General features: G+C 43.6%; 2 protein-coding genes across 29 annotated transcripts; both read left to right on the top strand.

Moving 5' to 3' along the window:
- LOC127007919 (holotricin-3-like) lies at window positions 1–27824 on the top strand. Of its 24 annotated transcripts, XM_050879406.1 has the most exons (7): window positions 148–275; window positions 433–524; window positions 873–924; window positions 2009–2477; window positions 16110–16273; window positions 26452–26503; window positions 27362–27824. In XM_050879406.1, the coding sequence occupies exons 4-7, from the start codon at window positions 2474–2476 to the stop codon at window positions 27733–27735; spliced, it is 594 nt and encodes a 197-aa protein (XP_050735363.1). In that variant the 5' UTR covers window positions 148–275; window positions 433–524; window positions 873–924; window positions 2009–2473; the 3' UTR covers window positions 27736–27824. The 24 variants fall into 24 exon arrangements, 16 of the variants coding, with proteins under 16 accessions (XP_050735370.1, XP_050735369.1, XP_050735361.1 ...); XM_050879404.1 differs by lacking the exon at window positions 433–524 and having other exon boundaries at window positions 120–275; XM_050879405.1 differs by lacking the exons at window positions 433–524; window positions 26452–26503 and adding an exon at window positions 17746–17797 and having other exon boundaries at window positions 120–275.
- Window positions 6788–15185, top strand: LOC127007923 (holotricin-3-like). 5 transcript variants are annotated; one of them, XR_007760701.1, is made up of 3 exons: window positions 6788–6884; window positions 14337–14388; window positions 14829–15185. XR_007760701.1 is itself a non-coding variant. In XM_050879431.1 (3 exons), exons 1-3 carry the CDS (start codon window positions 13591–13593, stop codon window positions 15086–15088), a joined length of 504 nt encoding a protein of 167 aa, XP_050735388.1. In that variant the 5' UTR covers window positions 13576–13590; the 3' UTR covers window positions 15089–15185. The 5 variants fall into 5 exon arrangements, 2 of the variants coding, with proteins under 2 accessions (XP_050735388.1, XP_050735390.1); XR_007760703.1 differs by lacking the exon at window positions 14337–14388 and adding an exon at window positions 9773–9824; XR_007760702.1 differs by lacking the exon at window positions 6788–6884 and adding an exon at window positions 11428–11464.
- Window positions 27825–27904: the final 80 nt, after the last annotated feature.

The following is a 27904-nucleotide window of genomic DNA, read 5'->3' as shown; positions in this document are numbered from 1 at the left end:
TTATGGTTTCTACGCCGTCGTCACCATTAGCTAACAGGGCCATCCCCACTTGTTAATTATTATGATGTAATCGTGTGTTGTTTTGCGTTTCGTTGCAGAAGGGGGGGGGGGAGGGAGATATATAAAGCCAGAGGTGGTGGGTCATGGCAACATTCCACCTCTAGCCTTAGGTGGAGAAGGACCATAGAACTTGCTGACTGCTCCCGCGTGTGTACCTCCTCTTTCTTCACCTTCTCCGCATCCTCTTTCTCCTCCGTCGCTTCCTTGAAAATATGGTAAGTGTATCCAGTTTGTGCCTTTATTGTTGTTGTTTTTACAGTAGAGGAAGAAGCTTAAAGGCAGAGGTGGTGGCTGAGTGGTCAGAATGCAGGCATGGTGTCATGGGGACGAGGGTTCAAGTCCCGCCCGCCGCTACATGATGACAATTTTCAGCCATCGCCGAGTGGCTTAAAACTACCCACATGCTGTCCTAAAGACCACCTCTCAACCCGGACTCTAGAGAAACTCTCAACAGTGGAGCAAAGGTGAGTTCTGGGGGGCAGCAGGAGCCAAACCAGATGGCGCCTCTGTAAACACTTGCCTGGGCCACGAACGAGCTGCGCCCCATCAACATAGCTCACTGGTGCTACAGGCCGAACGCAAAATTAAATAAATAAATAAATAGATAAAAAATAGACTAAACAAATAGTATATAGTTTACTTAAAGGATATTTTTGCTTGTTTTGTTTATTTAGTATATAATAGTTAGGTTACCTCTTTTCGTTCACTGTTTTCGTGATTTACTCTATTTATATCAATCTATCTATCTGTCTGTCTGTCTGTCTGTCTGTCTATCTATGAATCTCTAATCCGCTCTTTCTGTTTCCTTTCAGAAGTCGCTCCTGGTCCTGGCTGCCACTATGACCCTGTTGATGGCCTTTGCTGGTACGTGTATGCATGGGTGTGTCTGTGTATGGGAGGGGGGTGAGTCTTTGAACATAAGAACATAAGAACGTAGGAGTCTGCAAGAGGCCGGTAGGCGTGTACTCGGCAGCTCCTTTGATCCTAAGCTCCCGTGAATTTAACCCCACCTAATATCGCTGTCCATGAATTTATCTAATCTATTTTTGAAAGTTAGAATTGTATTGGCACTCACCACATGACTGCTCAGCCTGTTCCACTCATCTACCACCATGTTAGTAAACCACTTTCTGCCTATATGTCCTTGTTGAATCTGAATTTATCCAGTTTAAACCATTACTACGTGTCCTACCCGGTTCTCTTACCAACAGAACCTTATGACTATCCCCCTTATTAAAGCCCTTCATCCATTTATAAAGCTCGATCATGTCTCCACGCACCCTTCGCCTTTCTAGAGAACGCAAGTTTAACTGTTTGAGTCTTTCATCGCGTGTGTGTATGCAGTAGTTTCCTTTTAATATGGCTCTGTGTTGTCCTCCGTCCGTGCATCTCTGCCGCCTCTCACTCACCTTTGTGCTTTATGTCATTGGTATACCTCTTCGCCCCTTGGAATCTTAACGGTGGTTACATCTCTCTGGGGCTGTAATGAAGGTGTTGTTATTCATTCTGTTCACCCGCTTATTCACTCGCTGAATCATTGGGGTATTTCCTTGCACTGCTGCTTATGTATGGAGTTAGTTAAGAACATAAGAACATAAGAGTCTGCAAGAGGCCGGTAGGCCTGTACGAGGCAGCTCCTCTGAACCTAAGCTCCCGTGTAGCTCCCGTGTATCTAACCCCACCTAATATCGCTGTTAGTTAGTTAGTTGGTTTGTTACATGTATGGAAAAAAGACGATGGTATATTCTCAACTTTCTTTTCTTACTTTCTTCTTTCTTTTTGCTTTTTTTTCTCCCTTCCGTACTCCCTTCTTTTCTTTCTTTCTCTTTCTTTCTTTCTTTATCTTTCTTTCTTTTCTTTTCCTTTCTTTCTTTCTTTCTTTCTTTCTTTCTTTATTTATTTATTTATATCTCGCATCTTCCATTGATTGCCACAACTTGATTTGCAGATGTACATGGCGGACACAGTGGCGGCGGACACGGCGGCGGACATGGCGGCGGACACGGCGGCGGACATGGCGGCGGACACGGTGGACATGGGGGCGGACATGGTGGCTTTGGCGGCGGACACGGAGGTGGACATTTTGGCTTTGGCGGCGGACACGGCGGCGGACATGGCGGCGGACACGGTGGACATGGGGGCGGACATGGTGGCTTTGGCGGCGGACACGGAGGTGGACATTTTGGCTTTGGCGGCGGACACGGACATAGTAGCTTTGGCGGTGGTGGCCTTGGACATGGCGGCGGCGGTCTTGCGCATAATGGCCGCGGTGGATCCCTCTTTGGCCACGGGCACGTGAACCGCTTCTCGGGCTACACACAAAACCGGCGCCCCGACAGTGAGGAGGAGCGCCGACAGCTTCTCAATACACTCCGTGGTCCCCCAGGCTTCAATTTCCTCGGCTGAACTATGAATGGGTGAGTGAGTGAGTGAGTGAGCCATCCATCTTCGTATTTCTATGCCTTATCCTCCTTCTATGTTTTTATTATGTTTCTGTTATTTCATTTAGCATTAGTTAGACCTCATCTTGACTTTGCGGGTCAGTTCTGGTCACCTTACTAAAGAATGGATATCAAAATGTTAAAATCGGTGCAGAGGAGGATGACTAAGATGATTCAGGGGTTGAGAAACTTGCCATACGAGGAAAGACTCAAACAGTTAAACTTGCATTCTCTAGAAAGGCGAAGGGTGCGTGGAGACATGATCGAGGTTTATAAATGGATGAAGGGCTTTAATAAGGGGGATATTCATAAGGTTTTGTTGGTAAGAGAACCGGGTTGGACATGAAGTAATGGGTTTAAATTGGATAAATTCAGATTCAATAGGGACATAGGCAAAAATTGGTTTACCAACAGGGTGGTGGATGAGTGGAATAGGCTTAGCAGTCATGTGGTGAGTGCCAATACAATTGTCACATTCAAAAATAGATTAGATAAATTCATGGACAGCAATATTAGGTGGGGTTAGATACACGGGAGCTTAGGTTCAAAGGAGCTGTTTTGTACACGCCTACCGGCCTCTTGCAGACTCCTACGTTCTTATGTTCTTATGTATTCTGCTCCACCTTTGCTCCTCCTCCTCTTCTTCCTCCTCCTCCTCCGCCAGAATAACTAAGAAGGGTTAATCGCCACTTACTCTTTATCTTTTTTTTTTATTTTCATTTCAAGTATTTTTCATTTAAATATTTATGTTCTTTTATATCTTCTTCTCTTGCCATGACATAAAAGATTCAGACAAAAAGAAGTGAATTGGAGTAAGATTAGTTAGATGTATGTCCACGCACTACGAATAAAAGTGAGATTGGAAGCATTTGGTTGGTTAATGTATTCCTTTTAAGATAAGATGGAGTGTATGACGTCTCCTTAACAATAACGTAAATGACGTCTCCTTAACAATAACGTAATAAACGAAAGAAGTGAATCGAAGTCCTTATATAAAGAAATGTTGGACTGTTGAAGTAAAGAAATACCTTCATGTTTAATTTGTGCTCTAAACAATAATGACTAATAAATAACGCAGAAAAAATAAAGAAAACAGAAATATTGGTAAAAAAATAAACAGCTACACCTTAAAGAAAACGAAATAAGTGCTGAACAAATAGAGGAAAACGGGACTATAAGTACAAAATGCAGTTTAACTTAAAAAAAAAAAATTTGCACAAAGATAATAAAATTTATAAAATTAGAAAATAAAGAAATTTAAAATATTGGTATAAATGGAGCAGTTACACCTGAAAGAAAACGAACTGCAGAACAAACAGAAGAAAACGGAACTAAATACAAAATACATTCTGACTTAAGAAAAAAAACTGTATATTGCCAGGCAAACGGCCTACACTTGGCAACTCCTGAAGATTGGTTGCTCACCTAATTCCCTTGCCATCCATAAAAAAAGAAACATCTATCCTTCATTTAAGTCTTCAATTATTTTTTTTTCTTTTTTTTAATGTTGCCTATATCGTCAGTAGGCTCTCTTGAGGGGCCTAGTAGACAGACGGCCCCAGCCAGTTAGTGAAGCAGGCGAATTTTATTTTAAGTGGCTGCCGTGATACATTATGACCAAATGCTTGCCTTCTCGGTTTCTTCACACATCCATTTCTTGCCTGTTTCCTTTCTGAACCTAAATTTATCCAACTTGTACCTGTAGTTACATGTTCTTACATTGGCTTTTAACGTAAGGCCTCAATTACATTAGTATAAGTAATTGTGAGACATATTTAGGTGCAGCATAGATTCGATAGGACAGGTTATGGTTACTATTCCGTCGTCACCATTATCTAACAGGGACATCCCCAATTGTTAATTGTTATGATGTCATGGAGTGTTGTTTTGTGTTCCGTTGCAGGGGGGGGGGGGATATATAAAGCCAGAGGTGGAGACCGGTCATGGCAACATTCCACCTCTAGCCTTGGGTGGAGAAGGACCACAGAACTGAGTGTCTGCTCCGCCCGCGTGTGGCTCCTCTTTCCTCGCCTCCTCTTTCTCCTCCCTCGCTTCCTTGAAAAGATGGTGAGTGTATTCAGTTTGTGGCTTTGTTGTTGTTGTTGTTGTTTTTACAGTATAGGAGGAACTTTAAAGGCGGAGGCGGTGACTGAGTGGTCAGAATGCCGGCGCGGTGTCATGGAGGACGCGGGTTCAAGTCCCACCCGCCGCTACAAGATGACAATTTTCGGCCATCACCGAGTAGCTTAAAACTACCCACATGCTTTCCTGCAGACCACCTCTCAACCCGGACTCTAGAGAAACTCTCAACAGTGGAGCAAAGATGAGTTCCGAGGGACAGCAGGAGCCAAACCAGATGGCGCCTCTGTAAACACTTGCCTGGGCCACGAACGAGCTGCGCCCCATCAACATAGCTTACTGGTGCTACAGGCCGAACGCAAAATTAAATAAATAAATAAATAGATAAAAAATAGACTAAACAAATAGTATATAGTTTGCCTAAAGGATATTTTTGCTTGTTTTGTTTATTTAGTATTTAATAATTAGGTTACCTCTTTTCATTCACTGTTTTCGTGATTTACTCTGTCTGTATCAATCTATCTATCTGTCTGTCTGTTTGTATGTCTGTCTGTCTATGAATCTCTAATCCGCTCTCTCCGTTTCCTTTCAGAAGTCGCTCCTGGTCCTGGCTGCCACTATGACCCTGTTGATGGCCTTTGTTGGTACGTGTATGCATGGGTGTGTCTGTGTATGGGAGGGGGGTGAGTCTTTGAACATAACATAAGAACGTAGGAGTCTGCAAGAGGCCGGTAGGCCTGTTCAAGGCAGCTCCTTTGATCCTAAGCTCCCGTGAATCTAACCCCACCTAATATCGCTGTCCATGAATTTATCTAATCTATTTCTGAAAGTTAGAATTGTATTGGCACTCACCACATGACTGCTCAGCCTGTTGAATCTGAATTTATCCAGTTTAAACCATTACTACGTGTCCTACCCGGTTCTCTTACCAACAGAACCTTATGACTATCCCCCTTATTAAAGCCCTTCATCCATTTATAAAGCTCGATCATGCCTCCACGCACCCTTCGCCTTTCTAGAGAACGCAACTATTTGAGTCTTTCCTCGCGTGTGTGTATGCAGTAGTTTCCTTTTAGTATGGCTCTGTGTTGTCCTCCGTCCGTGCATCTCTGCCGCCTCTCACTCGCCTTTGTGCTTTATGTCATTGGTATGCCTCTTCGTCCCTTGGAACCTTATCGGTGGTTACATATCTCTTGGGCTGTAATGAAGGCGTTGTTATTCATTCTGTTCACCCGCTTATTCACTTGCTGATTCATTGGGGTATTTCCTTGCACTGCTGGTTATGTATGGAGTTAGTTTTTCTTTTCTTTTTTTACGTCGCGGCCTATTGCCCCAGTAGGCTTCTTCCCGGTGGGGCCTGATGGTCGGCCCAAGGCTTCTTCCCGGTGGGGCTTGATGGTTGGCCCAGCCCGTTCTGGCTCAGGCGAGTGTTTATAGTGGCGCCATCCTGCATTAGTTAGTTAGTTGTTACATGTATGGAAGAAAGACGATGGTATATTCTCAACCTTCTTTTCTTACTTTCTTTTTTTCTTTCTTTTTGCGTTTTTTCTTTCTCCCTTCCTTACTCCCTTCCTTTCTTTCTTTTTCTTTCTTTTTTTCTTTCTTTCTTTCTTTCTTTTCTTTCTCTTTCTTTCTTTCTTTATTTATTTATTTCTCGCATCTTCCATTGATTGCCACAACTTTATTTGCAGATGGAAGACATGGACACGGCGGTGGACACGGGGGCGGACACGGCGGCGGACATGGCGGACACGGCGGCGGACATGGCGGACACGGCGGCGGACATGGCGGACACGGCGGCGGACATGGCGGACACGGCGGCGGACATGGCGGTCACGGCGGCGGACATGGCGGACACGGGGGCGGACATGGTGGCTCTGGCGGCGGACACGGACATGGTGGCTCTGGCGGCGGACACGGACATGGTGGCTCTGGCGGCGGACACGGACATGGTGGCTCTGGCGGCGGACATGGACATGGTGGCTTTGGCGGCGGACACGGACATGGTGGCTTTGGCGGCGGACACGGACACGGGCATGTTGGCTTTTTCGGCGGACCCGGACATGGTGGCTTTGGCGGTGGTGGCTTTGGACATAGCGGCTTCAGACATGGCGGTTTGGGATATGGCGGCGGCGGTCTTGCGCATAGTGGGCGCGGTGGATCCCGCTTTGGCCGCGGGCACGTGAACCGCTTCTTTGACTACACACAAAACCGGCGCCCCGACAGTGAGGAGGAGCACTGACAACTTCTCTATACACTCCATGGTCCCCCAGTCTTCAATTTCCTCGGCTGAACTATGAATGGGTGAGTGAGTGAGTGAGTGAGTATGTGTGTGAGTGGATGAGTGCGTGTGTGTGTGTGGAAGTGAAAAGCGTAACTCCGTTTGAACTGTGAGTGGAGAAGTGAGTGAGTGAGCCATCCATCTTCGTATTTCTATGCCTTATTCTCCTTCTATGTTTTTATTATGTTTCTATTATTTCATTTAGCATTAGTTAGACCTCATCTTGACTTTGCGGTTCAGTTCTGGTCACCTTACTATAGAATGGATATCAAAATGTTAGAATCGGTGCAGAGGAGGATGACTAAGATGATTCAGGGGTTGAGAAACTTGCCATACGAGGAAAGACTCAAACAGTTAAACTTGCATTCTCTAGAAAGGCGATGGGTGCGTGGAGACATGATTGAGGTTTATAAATGGATGAAGGACTTTAATAAGGGGGATATTCATAAGGTTTTGTTGGTAAGAAAACCGGGTAGGACACCAAGTAATGGGTTTAAACTGGATAAATTCAGATTCAACAGGGACATGGCAAAAATTGGTTTACTAACAGGGTGGTGGATGAGTGGAATAGGCTTAGCAGTCATGTGGTGAGTGCCAATACAATTGTCACATTAAAAAAATGATTAGATAAATTCATGGACAGCGATATTAGGTGGGGTTAGATACACGAGAGCTTAGGTTCAAAGGAGCTGCCTTGTACACGCCTACCGGCCTCTTGCAGACTCCTACGTTCTTATGTTCTTATGTATTCAGCTCCACCTCAGCTCCTCCTCCTCTTCCTCCTCCTCCTCCAGAATAACTAAAAAGGGTTAATCGCCAGTTACTCTATCTTTTTTTTTTTTTAAGTATTTTTCATTTAAATATTTATGTTCTTTTATATATTTTTTTTATCTTGCCATGACATAAAAGATTCAGATAAAAAGAAATGAATTGGAGTAAGATTAGTTAAATGTACGTCCACGCACTACGAATAAAAGTGAGATTGAAAGCAGTTTTTTATTTTTTTATTTTTTTTATCCCCTAGTATCACTAGGGGAAACGGGCCCGTGTCCTTAGACGGCCTGTTAGGAGTGCAAAATGATCCTCCTCAGCAGGGGGAGCACGGGTTAAGCTTTGATTGGCGGCCCGTAGCAGATGCCGACAGACCTACTCTATCGGCGATCGAAATCTAGCCGACCGAGTCGGTCTGTCGACGAGGACTGGCCTGCCTCTGAGCAGTTGGTTGGTTAATGTATTCCTTTTAAAATGAGATAGAGTGTATTACATCTACTTAACAATAAAGTAATAAATGAAAGAAGTGAATCGAAGTCCTTATATAAAGAAATGTTGGACTGTTGAAGTAAAAAAATACCTTCGTTTAATTTGTGCTCTAAACAATGACTAATAAATAACGCAGAAAAAATAAAGAAAACGGAAATATTGGTAATAAATAAATAGCTACACCTTAAAGAAAACGAAATAAGTGCTGAACAAATAGAAGAAAACGGGACTAAAAGTACAAAATGCAGTTTAACTTAAAAAAAAATTGCAAAAGATAATAAATAAAGTTACAAAATACAGAAAATTAAAATATTGGTATAAATGGAGCAGTTACACCTGAAAGAAAACGAAGTACAGCACAAACAGAAGAAAACGGGACTAAGTACAAAATACAGTCTGACTTAAGAAAAAAAAACTATATTGCCAGACAAACGGCCTACACTTGGCAGCTCCTGAAAATGGGTCGATCACCAAATTCCCCTCCCTTCCATAAAAAAATAAAAAAAACATCTATCCTCTATTTAAAGTCTTCAATTATGTTTTTTTTTATTTTTTTACGTGTTGCCTATAGTGTCAGTAGGCTCTCTTGAGGGGCCTGGTAGACAGACGGCCCCAGCCAGTTAGTGAAGCAGGCGAATTTTATTTTAAGTGGCTGCCGTGATACATTATGACCAAATGCTTGCCTTCTCGGTTTCTTCACGCATCCATTTCTTCCCTATTCTCCTTTCTGAACCTAAAATTATCCAACTTATACCTGTAGCTTTAACGCAAGGCCTCAATTACATTAGTATAAGTACTTGTGAGGCTTATTTAGGTGCAGCATATATACGATAGGGCAAGATGTGGTTGCTACACCGTCGTCACCATTAGCTAACAGGGACAGCCTCACTCGTTAATTGTTATGATGCAATGGTGTGTTTTTTGCATTTCGTTGCAGAAGGGGGGGGGGGGTATATAAAGCCAGAGGTGGTGAGTCATGGCAACATTCCACCTCTAGCCTTAGGTGGAGAAGGGCCATATAATTTGCTGACTGATCCCACCATCCTCTTTCCTCAGCATCCTTTTTCTCCTCCGTTGCTTCCTTGAAAATATGGTAAGTGTATCCAGTTTGTACCTTTGGTGTTGTTGTTTTTAAAGTACAAGAGTAACCTTAAAGGCGGAGGCGGTGGCTGAGTGGTCAGAATGGCGGCGGTGCCCGCCCGCCACTACAAGATGACAATTGTCAGCCATCGCCAAGTGGCTTAAAACTACCCACATGCTTTCCTGCAGACCACCTCTCAACCCGGACTCTAGAGAAACTCTCAACAGTGGAGCAAAGATGAGTTCCGGGAGGCTGCATGAGCCAAACCAGATGGCGCCTCTGTAAACACTTGCCTGGGCCACGAACGAGCTGCGCCCCATCAACATAGCTCACTGGTGCTACAGGCCGAACGCAAAATTAAATAAATAAATAGACAGATAAAAAAATAGAGTAAACAAATAGTGTATATTTCCTTAAAGGATATTTTTGCTTGTTTTGTTTATTTAGTATATAATAATTAGGCTACCTCTTTTCATTCACTGTTTTCGTGATTTACTCTATCTGTATCAATCTATCTGTTTGTTTCTGTCTGTCTATCAATCTCTAATCCGCTCTTTCTGTTTCCTTCAGAAGTCGCTCCTGGTCCTGGCTGCCACCATCACCCTGTTGATAGCCTTTGTTGGTACGTGTATGCATGTATGTGTCTGTGTGTGGGAGGGGGGTGAGTCTTTGAACATAAGAACACATAAGAACATAGGAGTCTGCAAAAGGCCGGTAAGCCTGTACGAGGCAGCTCCTCTGAACCTAAGCTCCCGTGAATTTAACCCCACCTGATATCGTAGTCCATGAATTTATCTAATCTATTTTCGAAAGAATTGTATTGCACTCACCATGACTGCTCAGCCTGTTGAATCTGAATTTATCCAGTTTAAACCATTACTACGTGTCCTACCGGTTCTCTTACCAACAGAACCTTATGACTATCCCCTTATTAAAGCCCTTCATCCATTTATAAAGCTCGATCATGCCTCCACGCACCCTTCGCCTTTCTAGAGAACGCAACTATTTGAGTCTTTCCTCGCGTGTGTATGCAGTAGTTTCCTTTTTAGTATGGCTCTGTGTTGTCCTCCGTCCATTGCATCTCTGCCGCCTCTCACTCGCCTTTGTGCTTTATGTCATTGGTATGCTTCTTCGTCCCTTGGAACCTTATCGGTGGTTACATCTCTTGGGCTGTAATGAAGGCGTTGTTATTCATTCTGTTCACCCGCTTATTCACTTGCTGATTCATTAGTATTTCCTTGCACTGCTGGTTATGTATGAGTTAGTTTTCTTTTCTTTTTTACGTCGCGGCCTATTGCCCCAGTAGGCTCCTTCGGTGGGGCCTGATGGTCGGCCCAAGGCTTCTTCCCAGTGGTTGATGGTTGGCCCAGCCGTTCTTGGCTCAGGCAGTGTTTATAGTGGCGCCATCCTGCATTAGTTAGTTAGTTGTTACATGTATGGAAGAAAGACGATGGTATATTCTCAACCTTCTTTTCTTACTTTCTTTTTTTCTTTCTTTTTGCGTTTTTTCTTTCTCCCTTCCTTACTCCCTTCCTTTCTTTCTTTTTCTTTCTTTTTTTCTTTCTTTCTTTCTCTCTTTTCTCTTTCTTTCTTTCTTTATTTATTTATTTCTCGCATCTTCATTGATTGCCACAACTTTATTTGCAGATGGAAGACATGGACACGGCGGTGGACACGGGGCGTGGACATTTATGGCGGACATGGCGACACGGCATAGCGGACACGGCGGCGGACATGGCGGACACGGCGGCGGACATGACATATGGCGCGGACACGGCGGCGGACATGGCGGACACGGGCGGCGGACATGCTCTGGCGGCGGACACGTAAGTGGACATGGTGGCTCTGGCGGCGGACACGGACATGGTGGCTCTGGCGGCGGACACGGACATGGTGGCTCGGCGGCGGACATGGTGGCAGGTGGCTTTGGCGGCGGACACGGACATGGTGGCTTTGGCGGCGGACACGGACATGGTGGCTTTGGCCACGGACACTGGGCATGTTGGCTTTTCGGCGGACCGGACATGGTGGCTGGCGGTGGTGGCTTTGGACATAGCGGCTTCAGACATGGCGGTTTGGGATATGGCGGCGGCGGTCTTGCGCATAGTGGGCGCGGTGGATCCCGCTTTGGCCGCGGGCACGTGAACCGCTTCTTTGACTACACACAAAACCGGCGCCCCGACAGTGAGGAGGAGCACTGACAACTTCTCTATACACTCCATGGTCCCCAGTCTTCAATTTCCTCGGCTGAACTATGAATGGGTGGTGAGTGAGTGAGTGAGTATGTGTGTGAGTGGATGAGTGCGTGTGTGTGTGTGTGGAAGTGAAAAAGCGTAACTCCGTTTGAACTGTGAGTGGAGAAGTGAGGAGTGAGCCATCCATCTTCATTTCTATGTATTCTCCTTCTATGTTTTTATTATGTTTCTATTATTTCATTTAGCATTAGTTAGACCTCATCTTGACTTTGCGGTTCAGTTCTGGTCACCTTACTATAGAATGGATATCAAAATGTTAGAATCGGTGCAGAGGAGGATGACTAAGATGATTCAGGGTTGAGAAACTTGCCATACGAGGAAAGACTCAAACAGTTAAACTTGCATTCTCTAGAAAGGCGATGGGTGCGTGGAGACATGATTGAGGTTTATAAATGGATGAAGGACTTTAATAAGGGGGATATTCATAAGGTTTTGTTGGTAAGAAAACCGGGTAGGACACCAAGTAATGTGTTTAAACTGGATAAATTCAGATTCAACAGGGACATAGCAAAATTGGTTTTACTAACAGGTGGTGGATGAGTGGAATAGGCAAGCAGTCATGTGGTGAGTGCCAATACAATTGTCACATTAAAAAATTGATTAGATAAATTCATGGACAGCGATATTAGGTGGGGTTAGATACACGAGAGCTTAGGTTCAAAGGAGCTGCCTTGTACACGCCTACCGGCCTCTTGCAGACTCCTACGTTCTTATGTTCTATGTATTCAGCTCCACCTCAGCTCCTCCTCCTCTTCCTCCTCATCCAGAATAACTAAAAAGGGTTTATCGCAAGTTACTCTATCTTTTTTTTTTTTTTTAAGTATTTTTCATTTAAATATTTATGTTCTTTTATATATTTTTTTTTATCTTGCCATGACATAAAAGATTCAGATAAAAAGAAATGAATTGGAGTAAGATTAGTTAAATGTACGTCCACGCACTACGAATAAAGTGAGATTGAAAGCAGTTTTTATTTTTTATTTTTTATCCCTAGTATCACTAGGGAAACAGGCCCGTGTCCCAGACGGCCTGTTAGGAGTGCAAAAATGATCCCTCCCTGCGCGGGGGAGCACGGGCTAAGCCGATTGGCGGCCCGTAGCAAGATGCCGACAGACCTACTCTATCGGCGATCGAAATCTAGCCGACCGAGTCGGTCTGTCGACGAGGCCTGGCCTGCCTCTGAGCAGTTGGTGGGTTAATGTATTCCTGTTAAAATGAGATAGCGAGTATTACATCTACTTAACAATAAAGTAATAAATGAAAGAAGTGAATCGAAGTCCTTATATAAAGAAATGTTGGACTGTTGAAGTAAAAATACCTTCGTTTAATTTGTGCTCTAACCAATGACTAATAAATAACTAAGAATAAATAAAGAAAACGGAAATATTGGTAATAAATAAATAGCTACACCTTAAAGAAAACGAAATAAGTGCTGAACAAATAGAAGAAAACGGGACTAAAAGTACAAAATGCAGTTTAACTTAAAAAAAAATTGCAAAAGATAATAAATAAAGTTACAAAATACAGAAAATTAAAATATTGGTATAAATGGAGCAGTTACACCTGAAAGAAAACGAAGTACAGCACAAACAGAAGAAAACGGGACTAAGTACAAAATACAGTCTGACTTAAGAAAAAAAAACTATATTGCCAGACAAACGGCCTACACTTGGCAGCTCCTGAAAATGGGTCGATCACCAAATTCCCCTCCCTTCCATAAAAAAATAAAAAAAACAGCTATCCTCTATGTAGAGGCTTCAAGTATGTTTTTTTGTATTTTTTACGTGTTATATAGTGACAGTAGGCTCTCTTGAGGGGCCTGGTAGACAGACGGCCCCAGCCAGTTAGTGAAGCAGGCGAATTTTATTTTAAGTGGCTGCCGTGATACATTATGACCAAATGCTTGCCTTCTCGGTTTCTTCACGCATCCATTTCTTCCCTATTCTCCTTTCTGAACCTAAAATTATCCAACTTATACCTGTAGCTTTAACGCAAGGCCTCAATTACATTAGTATAAGTACTTGTGAGGCTTATTTAGGTGCAGCATATATACGATAGGGCAAGATGTGGTTGCTACACCGTCGTCACCATTAGCTAACAGGGACAGCCTCACTCGTTAATTGTTATGATGCAATGGTGTGTTTTTTGCATTTCGTTGCAGAAGGGGGGGGGGGGTATATAAAGCCAGAGGTGGTGAGTCATGGCAACATTCCACCTCTAGCCTTAGGTGGAGAAGGGCCATATAATTTGCTGACTGATCCCACCATCCTCTTTCCTCACCTTCTCCGCATCCTTTTTCTCCTCCGTTGCTTCCTTGAAAATATGGTAAGTGTATCCAGTTTGTACCTTTGGTGTTGTTGTTTTTACAGTACAAGAGTAACCTTAAAGGCGGAGGCGGTGGCTGAGTGGTCAGAATGTAGGCGCGGTGCCCGCCCGCCACTACAAGATGACAATTTTCAGCCATCGCCAAGTGGCTTAAAACTACCCACATGCTTTCCTGCAGACCACCTCTCAACCCGGACTCTAGAGAAACTCTCAACAGTGGAGCAAAGATGAGTTCCGGGAGGCTGCATGAGCCAAACCAGATGGCGCCTCTGTAAACACTTGCCTGGGCCACGAACGAGCTGCGCCCCATCAACATAGCTCACTGGTGCTACAGGCCGAACGCAAAATTAAATAAATAAATAGACAGATAAAAAAATAGAGTAAACAAATAGTGTATATTTCCTTAAAGGATATTTTTGCTTGTTTTGTTTATTTAGTATATAATAATTAGGCTACCTCTTTTCATTCACTGTTTTCGTGATTTACTCTATCTGTATCAATCTATCTTTCTGTCTGTCTATCAATCTCTAATCCGCTCTTTCTGTTTCCTTCAGAAGTCGCTCCTGGTCCTGGCTGCCACCATCACCCTGTTGATAGCCTTTGTTGGTACGTGTATGCATGTATGTGTCTGTGTGTGGGAGGGGGGTGAGTCTTTGAACATAAGAACATAAGAACGTAGGAGTCTGCAAGAGGCCGGTAGGCCTGTACGAGGCAGCTCCTCTGAACCTAAGCTCCCGTGTAGCTCCCGTGTATCTAACCCCACCTAATAGCGCTGTTAGTTAGTTAGTTGGTTTGTTACATGTATGGAAGAATGACGATGGTATATTCTCAACTTTCTTTTCTTACTTTCTTTTTTTTTCTTTCTTTTTTCTTTTTTTTTCTTTCTCTCTTCCTTACTCCCTTTCTTTCTTTCTTTCTCTCTCTTTCTTTCTTTCTTTCTTTATCTTTCTTTCTTTTCCTTCTTTCTTTCTTTCTTTATTTCTTTATTTATTTATTTTTTATTTACTTATCGCATCTCCCATTGATTGCCACAACTTGATTTGCAGATGGACGTGGCGGCGGACATGGCGGCGGACACGGCGGCGGACGTGGCGGACGCGGTGGACGTGGGGGCGGACATGGTGGCGGATACGGACACGGACATGGGTTTGGCGGCGGACTCGGACATAGTAGCTTTGGCGGTGAAGGCCTTGGATATAGTGGCTTCAGATATGGCGGTTTGGGATATGGCGGCGGCGGTCTTGGGCATATTGGCCGCGGTGGATCACCCTTTGGCCGCGGGCACGTGAACCTCTTCTTCCGCTAAACACAAAACCGGCGCCCCGACAGTGAGGAGGAGCGCCGACAGCTTCTCTATACAAATGTATGTCCACGCACTACGAATAAAAGTGAGATTGGAAGCAGTTGGTTGGTTAATGTATTCCTTTTAAGATGAGAGAGAGTGTATTATGTCTACTTAACAATAACGTAATAAATGAAAGAAGTGAATCGAAGTCCTTAGATAAAGAAATGTTGGACTGTTGAAGTAAAGAAATACCTTCACGTTTAATTTGTGCTCTAAACAATAATGACTAATAAATAACGCAGAAAAAAATAAAGAAAACTGAAATATTGGTAAAAAAGAAACAGTTACACCTTAAAGAAAACGAAATAAGTGCTGAACAAATAGAAGAAAACGGGACTATAAGTACATAATGCAGTTTGACTGAAAAAAACTAAATATCGCACAAAAATAATAAATAAAGATAAAAAATAAAGAAAATGAAAATATTGGTATAAATGGAGCAGTTACGCCTGAAAGAAAACGAACTGCAGAAAAACAGAAAACGGGACTAAAAACAAAATACAGTCTGACTTAATAAAAAAATACTGTATATTGCCAGACAAACGGCCTACACTTGGCAGCTCCTGAAGATTGGTTGCTCACCTAATTCCCCTTCCATCCATAAAAAGAAACATCTATCCTTCATTTAAAGTCTTCAATTATGTTTTTTTTTTAGTGTTGCCTATAGTGTCAGTAGGCTGCCGTGATACATTATGACCAAATGCTTGCCTTCTCGGTTTCTTCACACATCCATTTCTTGCCTGTTTCCTTTCTGAACCTAAATTTATCCAACTTTTACCTGTAGGCACATGTTCTTACATTGGCTTTTAACGTAAGGCCTCGATTACATTAGTATAAGTAATTGTGAGACATATTTAGGTGCAGCATAGATTCGATAGGGCAGGTTATGGTTACTATTCCGTCGTCACCATTATCTAACAGGGACATCCCCACTTGTTAATTGTTATGATGTCATGGAGCGTTGTTTTGCGTTCCGTTGCAGGGGGGGGGGGGATATATAAAGCCAGAGGTGGAGACCGGTCATGGCAACATTCCACCTCTAGCCTTGGGTGGAGAAGGACCACAGAACTGAGTGTCTGCTCCGCCCGCGTGTGGCTCCTCTTTCCTCGCCTCCTCTTTCTCCTCCGTCGCTTCCTTGAAAAGATGGTGAGTGTATTCAGTTTGTGGCTTTGTTGTTGTTGTTGTTTTTACAGTAAAGGAGGAACCTTAAAGGCGGAGGCGGTGGCTGAGTGGTCAGAATGCCGGCGCGGTGTCATGGAGGACGGGGGTTCAACGGCCGTAGTATTAATCTTCCCCATTCCCTTTCCGTCCCCATCCCCATACGCGGGTCTGGGGTATGTGTAAACCGCCCCATCCCCTCCCTGTCCCCGGCGGGCCAGACAAGACCAGCCCGCAGGTCATAATAATGTTGGCAGCACTTTCAAACCAATAATTACAGAAAACGAGATAAATAATGCATTTTTCACACACCATTGTATTCATATACATTATATATTATAAAACAAAACAATAGCGTTGTTGATCTACATGTAAATAACAGATAACGCGGGTAAGTTAATTTATGAGACAGGTTGGTATCCATGACTGGTGACATACACCTGGTCAGCCATGGGGCAGCCACATAGGGGTTGCCAGGTCGTGTCATTGGTGGCATTTTTGTCTTAAATCAAGGTGGTCACCAGGAAATGCCCTTTTTTATGGTATACGTTAAGTATTACTATAATAATGCCATATTTAGTCATCTATCTGCCGTCTTTTGCCATTTTTGGGGCAATTATAAAGGAATCGTCAGGAATAACTGTATGTTTACAATCAAATGGAAACACAAGAGTCTTTACAAACTAAAAGAAATATATTAACTTCAGCAAAGTTTGCGATACATTATCAGTCATTGAAATATTCTGATACTTTTCAATATATTTTCTTCTATAATAACAAATAGAACACTATTTATTCATGAAATATACGAAGGGGAACCTTAAGATGTCCTGCCTCGCACCCCGCGGAGTCAACACTTTTTCGACCCCATCCGCTCTCTCTCCAGGTAGTGTTAATCAACCCCAACCCCCCGGGACGCTTAAAACTGCGGGTCACAGCCAAGGGAAAGGGATGGGATGGGAACGGGAATGAGGGAGATTAATACTACGGCCGCAAATCCCGCGCGCCGTACAAGATGACAATTTTCAGCCATCGCCGAGTGGTTTAAAACTACCCACATGCTTTCCTGCAGACCACCTCTCAACCCGGACATTAGAGAAACTCTCAACAGTGGAGCAAGGATGAGTTCCGAGGGGCAGCAGGAGCCAAACAAGATGGCGCCTCTGTAAACACTTGCCGGGCCACGAACGAGCTGCGCCCCATCAACATAGCTCACTGGTGCTACAGGCCGAACGCAAAAATAAATAAATAAATAGATAGATAAAAAATAGACTAAACAAATAGTATATAATTTGCTTAAAGGATATTTTTGCTTGTTTTATTTATTTAGTATTTAATAATTATTAATTTAATAATAATTCATTCACTGTTTTCGGGATTTACTCTATCTGTATCAATCTATCTATCTGTCTGTTTGTCTGTCTATGAATCTCTAATCCGCTCTCTCTGTTTCCTTTCAGAAGTCGCTCCTGGTCCTGGCTGCCACTATGACCCTGTTGATGGCCTTTGCTGGTACGTGTATGCATGGGTGTGTCTGTGTATGGGAGGGGGGTGAGTCTTTGAACATAAGAACGTAGGAGTCTGCAAGAGGCCGGTAGGCGTGTACAAGGCAACTCCTTTGATCCTAAGCTCCCGTGAATCTAACCCCACCTAATAACGCTGTCCATGAATGTATCTAATCAATTTTTTAATGTGACAGTTGTATTGGCACTCACCACATGACTGCTCAGCCTGTTCCACTCATCTACCACTCTGTTATTAAACCAATTTTTGCCTATGTCCATGTTGAATCTGAATTTATCCAGTTTAAACCCATTACTACGGGTTCTCTTACCAACAGAACCTTATGAATATCCCCCTTATTAAAGCCCTTCATCCATTTATAAAGCTCGATCATGTCTCCACGCACCCTTCGCCTTTCTAGAGAAAGCAAGTTTAACTGTTTGAGTCTTTCCTCGCGTGTGTGTATGCAGTAGTTTCCTTTTAGTATGGCTCTGTGATGTCCTCCGTCCGTGCATCTCTGCCGCCTCTCACTCACATAAGTGCTTTATGTCATTGGTATGCCTCTTCGCCCCTTGGTCTTTTAACGGTGGCTACATCTCTCTGGGGCTGTAATGAAGGCGTTGTTATTCATTCTGTTCACCCGCTTTTTCACTTGTTGAGTCATTGGGGTATTTCCTTGCACTGCTGGTTATGTATGGAGTTAGTTAGTTGGTTTGTTACATGTATTTTTTTTTTTTTTTTACAACAAAGGAGACAGCTCAAGGGCACAAACAAAAACAATAATAAAAAAAGCCCGCTACTCGCTGCTCCCAAAAAAGAATCAAAAGAGGTGGCCGAAAGAAAGGTCAATTTCGGGAGGAGAGATGTCCTGATACCCTCCTTTTGAAAGAGTTCAAGTCGTAATCAGGAGGAAATACAGATGAAGGAAGATTGTTCTAGAGTTTACCAGCGTGAGGGATGAAAGAGTGAAGATGCTGGTTGACTCTTGCATAAGGGGTTTGGACAGTATAGGGATGAGCATGAGTAGAAAGTCGTGTGCAGCGGGGCCGCGGAAGGGGGGGAGGCATGCAGTTAGCAAGTTCAGAAGAGCAGTCAGCGTGGAAAAATCGATAGAAGATAGAAAGAGAGGCAACATCGCGGTGGAACTTAAGAGGTAGAAGACTATCAGTAGGAGGAGGAGAGCTGATGAGACGAAGAACCTTAGACTCCACTCTGTCCAGAAGAGCTGTGTGAGTGGAGCCTCCCCACACGTGAGATGCATACTTTATACGAGGGCGGACAAGGCCCCTGTATATGGATAGCAACTGCGCGGGGGAGAAGAACTGGCGGAGACGATACAGAACGCCCAACCTCGAGGAAGCTGATTTAGCGAGAGAGGAGATATGAAGTTTCCAGTTGAGATTTTGAGTTAAGGATAGACCGAGGATGTTTAGTGTTGAAGACAGTGACAGCTGAGTGTTGTCGAAGAATAGGGGATAGGTGTTTGGAAGATTGTGTCGAGTTCATAGGTGGAAGAAAAACGAAGGTATATCCTCAACTTTCTTTTTTTACTTTCTTCTTTCTCTTTCTTTCTGCGTTTTTTCTTTCTCCCTTCCTTACTCCCTTCCTTTCTTTCTTTCTCTTTTTTTCTTTCTTTCTTTCTTTCTTTTCTTTCTCTTTCTTTCTTTCTTTATTTGTTTATTTCTCGCATCTTCCATTGATTGCCACAACTTCATTTGCAGATGGAAGACATGGACACGGCGGCGGACACGGGGGCGGACACGGCGGCGGACATGGCGGACACGGCGGCGGACATGGCGGACACGGCGGCGGACATGGCGGACATGGCGGACACGGGGGCGGACATGGTGGCTCTGGCGGCGGACACGGACATGGTGGCTCTGGCGGCGGACACGGACACGGTGGCTCTGGCGGTGGACACGGACATGGTGGCTCTGGCGGCGGACACGGACACGGTGGCTCTGGCGGCGGACACGGACATGGTGGCTCTAGCGGCGGACACGGACATGGTGGCTTTGGCGGCGGACACGGGCATGTTGGCTTTGGCGGCGGACACGGACACGTTGGCTTTGGCGGCGGACACGGACACGGTGGCTTTAGCGGCGGACACGGACATGTTGGCTTTGGCGGTGGTGGCTTTGGACATAGCGGCTTCGGACATGGCGGTTTGGGATATGGCGGCGGCGGTCTTGCGCACAGTGGCCGCGGTGGATCCCCCTTTCGCGGCGGGCACGTGAACCGATTCTCGGGCTACCCACAAAACCGGCGCCCCGACAGTGAGAAGCGCCGACGGCTTTTCTATACACTCCATGGTCCCCCAGTCTTCAATTTCCTCGGCTGAACTATGAATGGGTGAGTGAGTGAGTGAGTGAGTATGTGTGTGAGTGGATGAGTGCGTGTGTGTGTGTGTGGAAGTGGAAAGCGTAACTCCGTTTGAACTGTGAGTGGAGAAGTGAGTGAGTGAGTGATCTATCCATCTTCGTATTTCTATGCTTCATCTTCCTTCTATGTATTCAGCTCCACCTCTGCTCCTCCTCCTCCTCCTCCTCCTCCTCCTCCTTTTCCAGAATAACTCAGAAGGATGAATCGCCAGTTACTATTTATCTTTTTTTTTAAGTATTTTTCATTTAAATATTTGTCCTTTTATATCTTTTTCTCTTGCCATGACATAAAAGGTTCAGATAAAAAGAAATGAATTGGAGTAAAATTAGTTAATTGTACTTCCACGCACTACGAATAAAAGTGAGATTGGAAGCAGTTGTTTGGTTACTGTATTCCTTTTAAGATGAGATAGAGTGTATTATGTCTACTTAACAATAACGTAATGAATGAAAGAAGTGAATCGAAGTCCTTATATAAAGAAATGTTGGACTGTTGAAGCAAAGAAATACCTTCACGTTTAATTTGTGCTCTAAACAATAATGACTAATACAAAACGCAGAAAAATAAAGAAAACGGAAACATTGGTAAAAAATAAACAGCTACACCTTAAAGAAAACGAAAAAAGTGCTGAACAATTAGAAGAAAACGGGACTATAAGTACAAAATGCAGTTTGACTGAAAAAAACTAAATATCGCACAAAGATAATAAATAAAGAAAAAAAAAATAAAGAAAATGAAAATATTGGTGTAAATGGAGCAGTTACACCTGAAAGAAAACAAACTGAAGAACAAACTGAAGAAAACGGAACTAAATACAAAATACAGTCTGACTTAAGAAAAAAAAAATACTGTATATTGCTAGACAAACGGCCTCCACTTGGCAGCTTCTGAAGATGGGTTGTTCGCCAAATTCCCCTCCCATCTATAAAAAAAAAAAATAAAAAAATATCCTCCATTTAAAGTCTTCAATTATGTTTTTTTTTTTATTTATTTTTTATTTATTATTAATATTATTATTATTATTTGTTTTTTTACGTGTTGTCTATAGCGTCAGAAGGCTCTCTTGAGGGGCCTGTTAGATAGACGGCTCCAGCCAGTTAGTGAAACAAGCGAATCTTATTTAAAGTGGCTGCCGTGGTATATGACTTTCAGGTTGCCTCTCGGTTTGTCCACGCATCCATTTCTTCTCTATTTTCCTCTCTGAACCTAAATTTATCCAACTTATACCTATAGCTGCGCGTTCTCACATTGGCTTTTAACGTAAGGCCCTAATTATATTAGTATAAGTAGGTACTTGTGAGGCATATCTAGGTGCAGCATAGAAATGATAGGGCAGGTTATGGTTGCTACGCCGTCGTCACCATTAACTAACAGGGACTTCCTTACTTTTGATTATTGTGATGTCATGGTGTGTTGTTTTGCGTTCCGTTGCAGGGGGTGATATATGAAGTCAGAGGTGGAGACCGGTCATGCGCAATATTCCACCTCTAGCCTTGGGTGGAGAAGGATCACAGAACTGAGTCGCTACTTCTCCCGTGTGTGTGGCTCCTCTTTCTTAACCTCCTATTTCTCCTCCGTCGCTTCCTTGAAAAGATGGTAAGTGTATTCAGTTTGTGGCTTTGTTGTTGTTGTTGTTGTTGTTGTTTTTACAGTAAAGGTGGAACCTTAAAGGCAGAGGTGGTGGCTGAATTTCAGAATGCCGGCGCGGTGTCATGGAGGACGTGGGTTCAAGTCCCGACTGCCACTACAAGATGACAATTTTCGGCCATCACCGAGTGGCTTAAAACTACCCACATGCTTTACTGCAGACTCTAGAGTAACTCTGAACAGTGGAGCAAAGATGAGTTCCGAGGGGCAGCAGGAGCCAAACAAGATGGCGCCTCTGTAAACACTTGCCTGGGCCACGAACGAGCAGCGCCCCATCAACATAGCTCACTGGTGCTACAGGCCGAACGCAAAATTAAATAAATAAATAGATAGATAAACAAAAATACACTAAACAAATAGTATATAGTTTGCTGAAAGGATATTTTTGCCTGTTTTGTTGATTTAGTATTTAATAATTAGGTTACCTCTTTTCATTCACTGTTTTCGTGATTTACTCTATCTGTATCAATCTATCTATCTGTCTGTCTGTTTGTATGTCTGTCTGTCTGTCTGTGAATCTCTAATCCGCTCTTTCTGTTTCCTTTCAGAAGTCGCTCCTGGTCCTGGCTGTCACTGTGACTCTGTTGATGGCCTTTGTTGGTACGTGTATGCATGGGTGTGTCTGTGTATGGGAGGGGGGTGAGTCTTTGAACATAAGAACATAAGAACGTAGGAGTCTGCAAGAGGCCGGTAGGTGTGTACAAGGCAGCTCCTTTGATCCTAAGCTCCCGTGAATCTAACCCCACCTAATATCGCTATCCATGAATTTATCTAATCTATTTTTGAAAGTTAGAATTGTATTGGCACTCACCACATGACTGCTCAGCCTGTTGAATCTGAATTTATCCAGTTTAAACCATTACTACGTGTCCTACCCGGTTCTCTTACCAACAGAACCTTATGAATATCCCCCTTATTAAAGCCCTTCATCCATTTATAAAGCTCGATCATGTCTCCACGCACCCTTCGCCTTTCTAGAGAGCGCAAGTTTAATTGTTTGAGTCTTTCCTCGCGTGTGTGTATGCAATAGTTTCCTTTCAATATGGCTCTGTGTTGTCCTCCGTCCGTGCATCTCTGCCGCCTCTCACTCACCTTTGTGCTTTAAGTCATTGCTATGCCCCTGTCTTGGGCTGAAGGCGTTGTTATTCATTCTGTTCACCCGCTTATTCACTTGCTGAGTCATTGGGGTATTTCCTTGCACTGCTGGTTATGTATGGAGTTAGTTAGTTAGTTTGTTAGTTGGTTTGTTAGTTGGTTTGTTACATGTATGGAAGAAAGACGATAGTATATTCTCAACTTTCTTTTCTTACTTTCTTCTTTTTCTTTCTTTCTGCGTTTTAACTTTCTCCCTTCCTCACTCGTTTTCTTTCTTTCTTTTCTTTCTTTATCTTTCTTTTCCTTCTCTCTTTCTTTCTTTCTTTATTTATTTATTTATTCATTTATTTATTTATTTCTCGCATCTTCCATTGACTGCCACAACTTGATTTGCAGATGGACATGGCGGCGGACATGGCGGCGGACACGGCGGCGGGCACGGTGGACATGGGGGCGGGCACGGTGGACATGGGGGCGGACTTGGTGGCTTTGGCGGCGGACACGGACACGGACATGTTGGCTTTGGCGGCGGACGCGGACATAGTAGCTTTGGCGGTATTGGCCTTGGATATAATGGCTTCAGATATGACGGCGGCGGTCTTGCGCGTAGTGGCCGCGGTGGATTCCCCTTTGGCCGCGGGTACGTGAACCGCTTCTTGGGCTAAACACAAAACCGGCGCCCCGACAGTGAGGAAGAGCGCCGACAGCTTCTCAATACACTCCATGGTCCCCCAGGCTTCAATTTTCTCGGCTGAACTATGAATGGGTGAGTGAGTGAGTGAGTGAGTATGTGTGTGAGTGGATGAGTGCGTGTGTGTGTGTGGAAGTGAAAAGCGTAACTCCGTTTGAATTGTGAGTGGGTGAGTGGGTGATCCATCCATCTTCGTATTTCTATGCCTTATCCTCCTTCTATGTTTTTATTATGTTTCTATTATTTCATTTAGCATTAGTTAGACCTCATCTTGACTTTGCGGTTCAGTTCTGGTCACCTTACTATAGAATGGATATCAAAATGTTAGAATCGGTGCAGAGGAAGATGACTAAGATGATTCAGGGGTTGAGAAACTTGCCATACGAGGAAAGACTCAAACAGTTAAACTTGCATTCTCTAGAAAGGTGAAGGGTGCATGGAGACATGATTGAGGTTTATAAATGGATGAAGGGCTTTAATAAGGGGGATATTCATAAGGATTTGTTGGTAAAAGAACCGGGTAGGACACGAAGTAATGGGTTTAAATTGGATAAATTCAGATTCAATAGGGACATAGGCAAAAATTGGTTTACTAACAGGGTGGTGAATGAGTGGAATAGGCTTAGCAGTCATGTGGTGAGTGCCAATACAATTGTCACATTCAAAAATAGATTAGATAAATTCATGGACAACAATATTAGGTGGGGTTAGATACACGGGAGCTTAGGTTTAAAGGAGCTGCCTTGTACAGGCCTACCGGCCTCTTGCAGACTCCTACGTTCTTATGTTCTTATGTATTCAGCTCCACCTCTGCTCCTCCTCCTCCTCCTCCGCCAGAATAACTAAGAAGGGTTAATCGCCAGTTACTCTTTATCTTTTTTTTTTTCATTTTAAGTATTTTTCATTTAAATATTTATGTTCTTTTATATAAATTTCTCTTGCCATGATATAAAAGATTCCCACAAAAAGAAGTGAATTGGAGTAAGATTAGTTAAATGTATGTCCACGCACTACGAATAAAAGTGAGACTGGAAGCATTTGGTTGTTTACTGTATTCCTTTTAAGATAAGATGGAGTGTATGACGTCTACTTAACAATAACGTAATAAACGAAAGAAGTGAATCGAAGTCCTTATATAAAGAAATGTTGGACTGTTGAAGTAAAGAAATACCTTCACGTTTAATTTGTGCTCTAAACAATAATGACTAATACATAACGTAGAAAAAAATAAAGAAAACGGAAATATTGGGAAAAAAAGAAACTGCTACACCTTAAAGAAAATGAAATAAGTGCTGAACAAATAGAAGAAAACGGAATTAAAATTACAAAATGCAGTTTGACTGAAAAAAAACTAAATATCGCACCAAGATAATAGATAAAGATGAAAAAAATAAAGAAAATGAAAATATTGATAAAAATGGAGCAGTTACACCTGAAAGAAAACGAAGTGTAGCACAAACAGAAGAAAACGGGACAAGATACGAAATACAGTCTGACTTAAGAAAAAAAAAACGTATATTGCTAGACAAACGGCCTACACTTGGCAGCTTTTGAAGATGGGTTGTTCGCCAAATTCCCCTCCCATCTATAAAAGAAATATATCCTCCATTTAAAATCTTCAGTTATGTTTTTTTTTTCTTTCTTTCTTTCTTTATTTTTTTACGTGTTGCCTATAGCGTCAGAAGGCTCTCTTGAGGGGCCTGTTAGATAGACGGCCCCAGCCAGTTAGTGAAGCAAGCGAATCTTATTTAAAGTGGCTGCCGTGGTATATGACTCAGCTTGCCTTCTCGGTTTGTCCACGCATCCATTTCTTCTCTATTTTCCTCTCTGAACCTAAATTTATTCAACTTATACCTGTAGCTGCGCGTTCTCACATTGGCTTTTAACGTAAGGCCTTAATTATATTAGTATAAGTAGGTACTTGTGAGCCATATCTAGGTGCAGCATAGAAATGATAGGGCAGGTTATGATTGCTACGCCGTCGTCATGTAGTAACTAACAGATTGGGACATCCTTACTTTTGATTATTATGATGTCATGTTGTTTTATTATGCGTTCCGTTGCAGGGGGGGGGGGGGGGGGATATATGAAGCCAGAGGTGGAGACCGGTCATGCGCAATATACCACCTCTAGCCTTGGGTGGAGAAGGACCACAGAACTGAGTAGCTGCTCCGCCCGCGTGTGCCTCCTCTTTCCTCGCCTCCTATTTCTCCTCCGTCGCTTCCTTGAAGAAGATGGTAAGTGTATTCAGTTTGTGGCTTTGTTGTTATTGTTGTTGTTGTTGTTGTTTTTACAGTAAAGGAGGAACCTTAAAGGCGGAGGCGGTGGCTGAGTGGTCAGAATGCCGGGGCGGTGTCACGGAGGACGCGGGTTCAAGTCCCCCCCGCCGCTACAAGATGACAATTTTCAGCCATCGCCAAGTGGCTTAAAACTACCCACATGCTTTCCTGCAGACCACCTCTCAACCCGGACTCTAGAGAAACTCTCAACAGTGGAGCAAAGATGAGTTCCGAGGGGCAGCAGGAGCCAAACCAGATGGCGCCTCTGTAAACACTTGCCTGGGCCACGAACGAGCTGCGCCCCATCAACATAGCTCACTGGTGCTACAGGCCGAACGCAAAATTAAATAAATAAATAAATAGATAAAAAATAGACTAAACAAATAGTATATAGTTTGCTGAAAGGATATTTTTGCTTGTTTTATTTATTTAGTATGTAATAGTTTGGTTACCTCTTTTCATTCACTCTTCGGGATTTACTCTTTCTGTAGCAATCTATCTATCTGTCTGTCTGTTTGTATGTTTGTCTGTCTATGAATCTCTAATCCGCTCTTTCTGTTTCCTTTCAGAAGTCGCTCCTGGTCCTGGCTGCCACTATGACCCTGTTGATGGCCTTTGCTGGTACGTGTATGCATGGGTGTGTCTGTGTATGGGAGGGGGGTGAGTCTTTGAACATAAGAACGTAGGAGTCTGCAAGAGGCCGGTAGGCGTGTACAAGGCAGCTCCTTTGATCCTAAGCTCCCGTGAATCTAACCCCACCTAATATCGCTGTCCATGAATTTATCTAATCTATTTTTGAAAGTTAGAATTGTATTGGCACTCACCACATGACTACTCAGCCTGTTGAATCTGAATTTATCCAGTTTAAACCATTACTACGTGTCCTACCCGGTTCTCTTACCAACAGAACCTTATGACTATTCACCTTATTAAAGCCCTTCATCCATTTATAAAGCTCGATCATGTCTCCACGCACCCTTCGCCTTTCTAGAGAACGCAAGTTTAACTGTTTGAGTCTTTCCTCGCGTGTGTGTATGCAGTAGTTTCCTTTTAATATGACTCTGTGTTGTCCTCCGTCCGTGCATCTCTGCCGCCTCTCACTCGCCTTTGTGCTTTATGTCATTGGTATGCCCCTGTCTTGGGCTGAAGGCGTTGTTATTCATTCTGTTCACCCGCTTATTCACTTGCTGAGTCATTGGGGTATTTCCTTGCACTGCTGGTTATGTATGGAGTTAGTTAGTTAGTTTGTTAGTTGGTTTATTACATGTATGGAAGAAAGACGATGGTATATTCTCAACTTTCTTTTTTTTCTCTCTCCCTTTCTTACTCCCTTTCTTTCTTTCTTTCTTTCTTTCTTTCTTTCTTTTTCTTTCTTTCTTTCTTTCTTTCTTCCTTTTCTTTCCCCCTTTCTTTCCCCCTTTCTTTCTTTCTTTCTTTCTTTCTCGCATCTTCCATTGACTTCCACAACTTTATTTGCAGATGGAAAACATGGCGCACATGGCGGACACGGCGGTGGACATGGACATAGCCGCGGACACGGACATACTGGCTTTGGCGGCAGACACGGACATACTGGCTTTGGCGGCAGACACGGACATGGCGGCTTTGGCGGCGGAAACGGACATGGTGGCTTTGGCGGCGGAAACGGACAAGGTGGCTTTAGCGGTGGTGGCTTTGGAAATGGCGGCTTCGGAAATGGCAATGTTGGATATGGTGGCGACGGTCGTGATGAAAGTGGCCACCGTGGATCCCTCCTTGGCCGCGGGCACGTGAACCGCTTCATCGGCGACGGAGAAAACCGGCGCAACGACAACAGGAACGCTGACGTCCTCCCTATTATCTTGAACCCCTAGCCTTCAATTTCCTCGGCTGAACTGTGAATGGGTGAGCGAGTGAGTGCGTGAGTACGTGTGTGAGTGGATGAGTGTGTGTGTGTGTGTGTGTGGAAATGAAAAGCGTAACTCCGGCTGAACTGTGAGTGTGTTGTGTGTGTGTGTGTGTGTGGAGGGGGGGGCGGGGGGT

This window comes from Eriocheir sinensis, chromosome 36 (genome assembly GCF_024679095.1).
Source record: "Eriocheir sinensis breed Jianghai 21 chromosome 36, ASM2467909v1, whole genome shotgun sequence".
Lineage (NCBI taxonomy): Eukaryota > Metazoa > Arthropoda > Malacostraca > Decapoda > Varunidae > Eriocheir > Eriocheir sinensis.
The sequence above is the reverse complement of the archived record's forward strand: the minus strand, read 5'-3'. Positions and strand labels throughout refer to the sequence as shown.

Bases quoted from the DNA above. Each gene is read 5' to 3' on its own strand.
- LOC127007923 (XM_050879431.1), top strand. From the start codon at position 13,591: ATGGTGTGTTTTTTGCATTTCGTTGCAGAAGGGGGGGGGGGGTATATA. The intron at 13,783-14,336 runs GTAAGTGTATCC...TGTTTCCTTCAG, and splicing joins GTTGCTTCCTTGAAAATATG to AAGTCGCTCCTGGTCCTGGC. The intron at 14,389-14,828 runs GTACGTGTATGC...CTTGATTTGCAG, and splicing joins CCTGTTGATAGCCTTTGTTG to ATGGACGTGGCGGCGGACAT.
- LOC127007919 (XM_050879404.1), top strand. The intron at 16,274-26,451 runs GTGAGTGTATTC...GTTTCCTTTCAG, and splicing joins GTCGCTTCCTTGAAAAGATG to AAGTCGCTCCTGGTCCTGGC. The intron at 26,504-27,361 runs GTACGTGTATGC...CTTTATTTGCAG, and splicing joins CCTGTTGATGGCCTTTGCTG to ATGGAAAACATGGCGCACAT.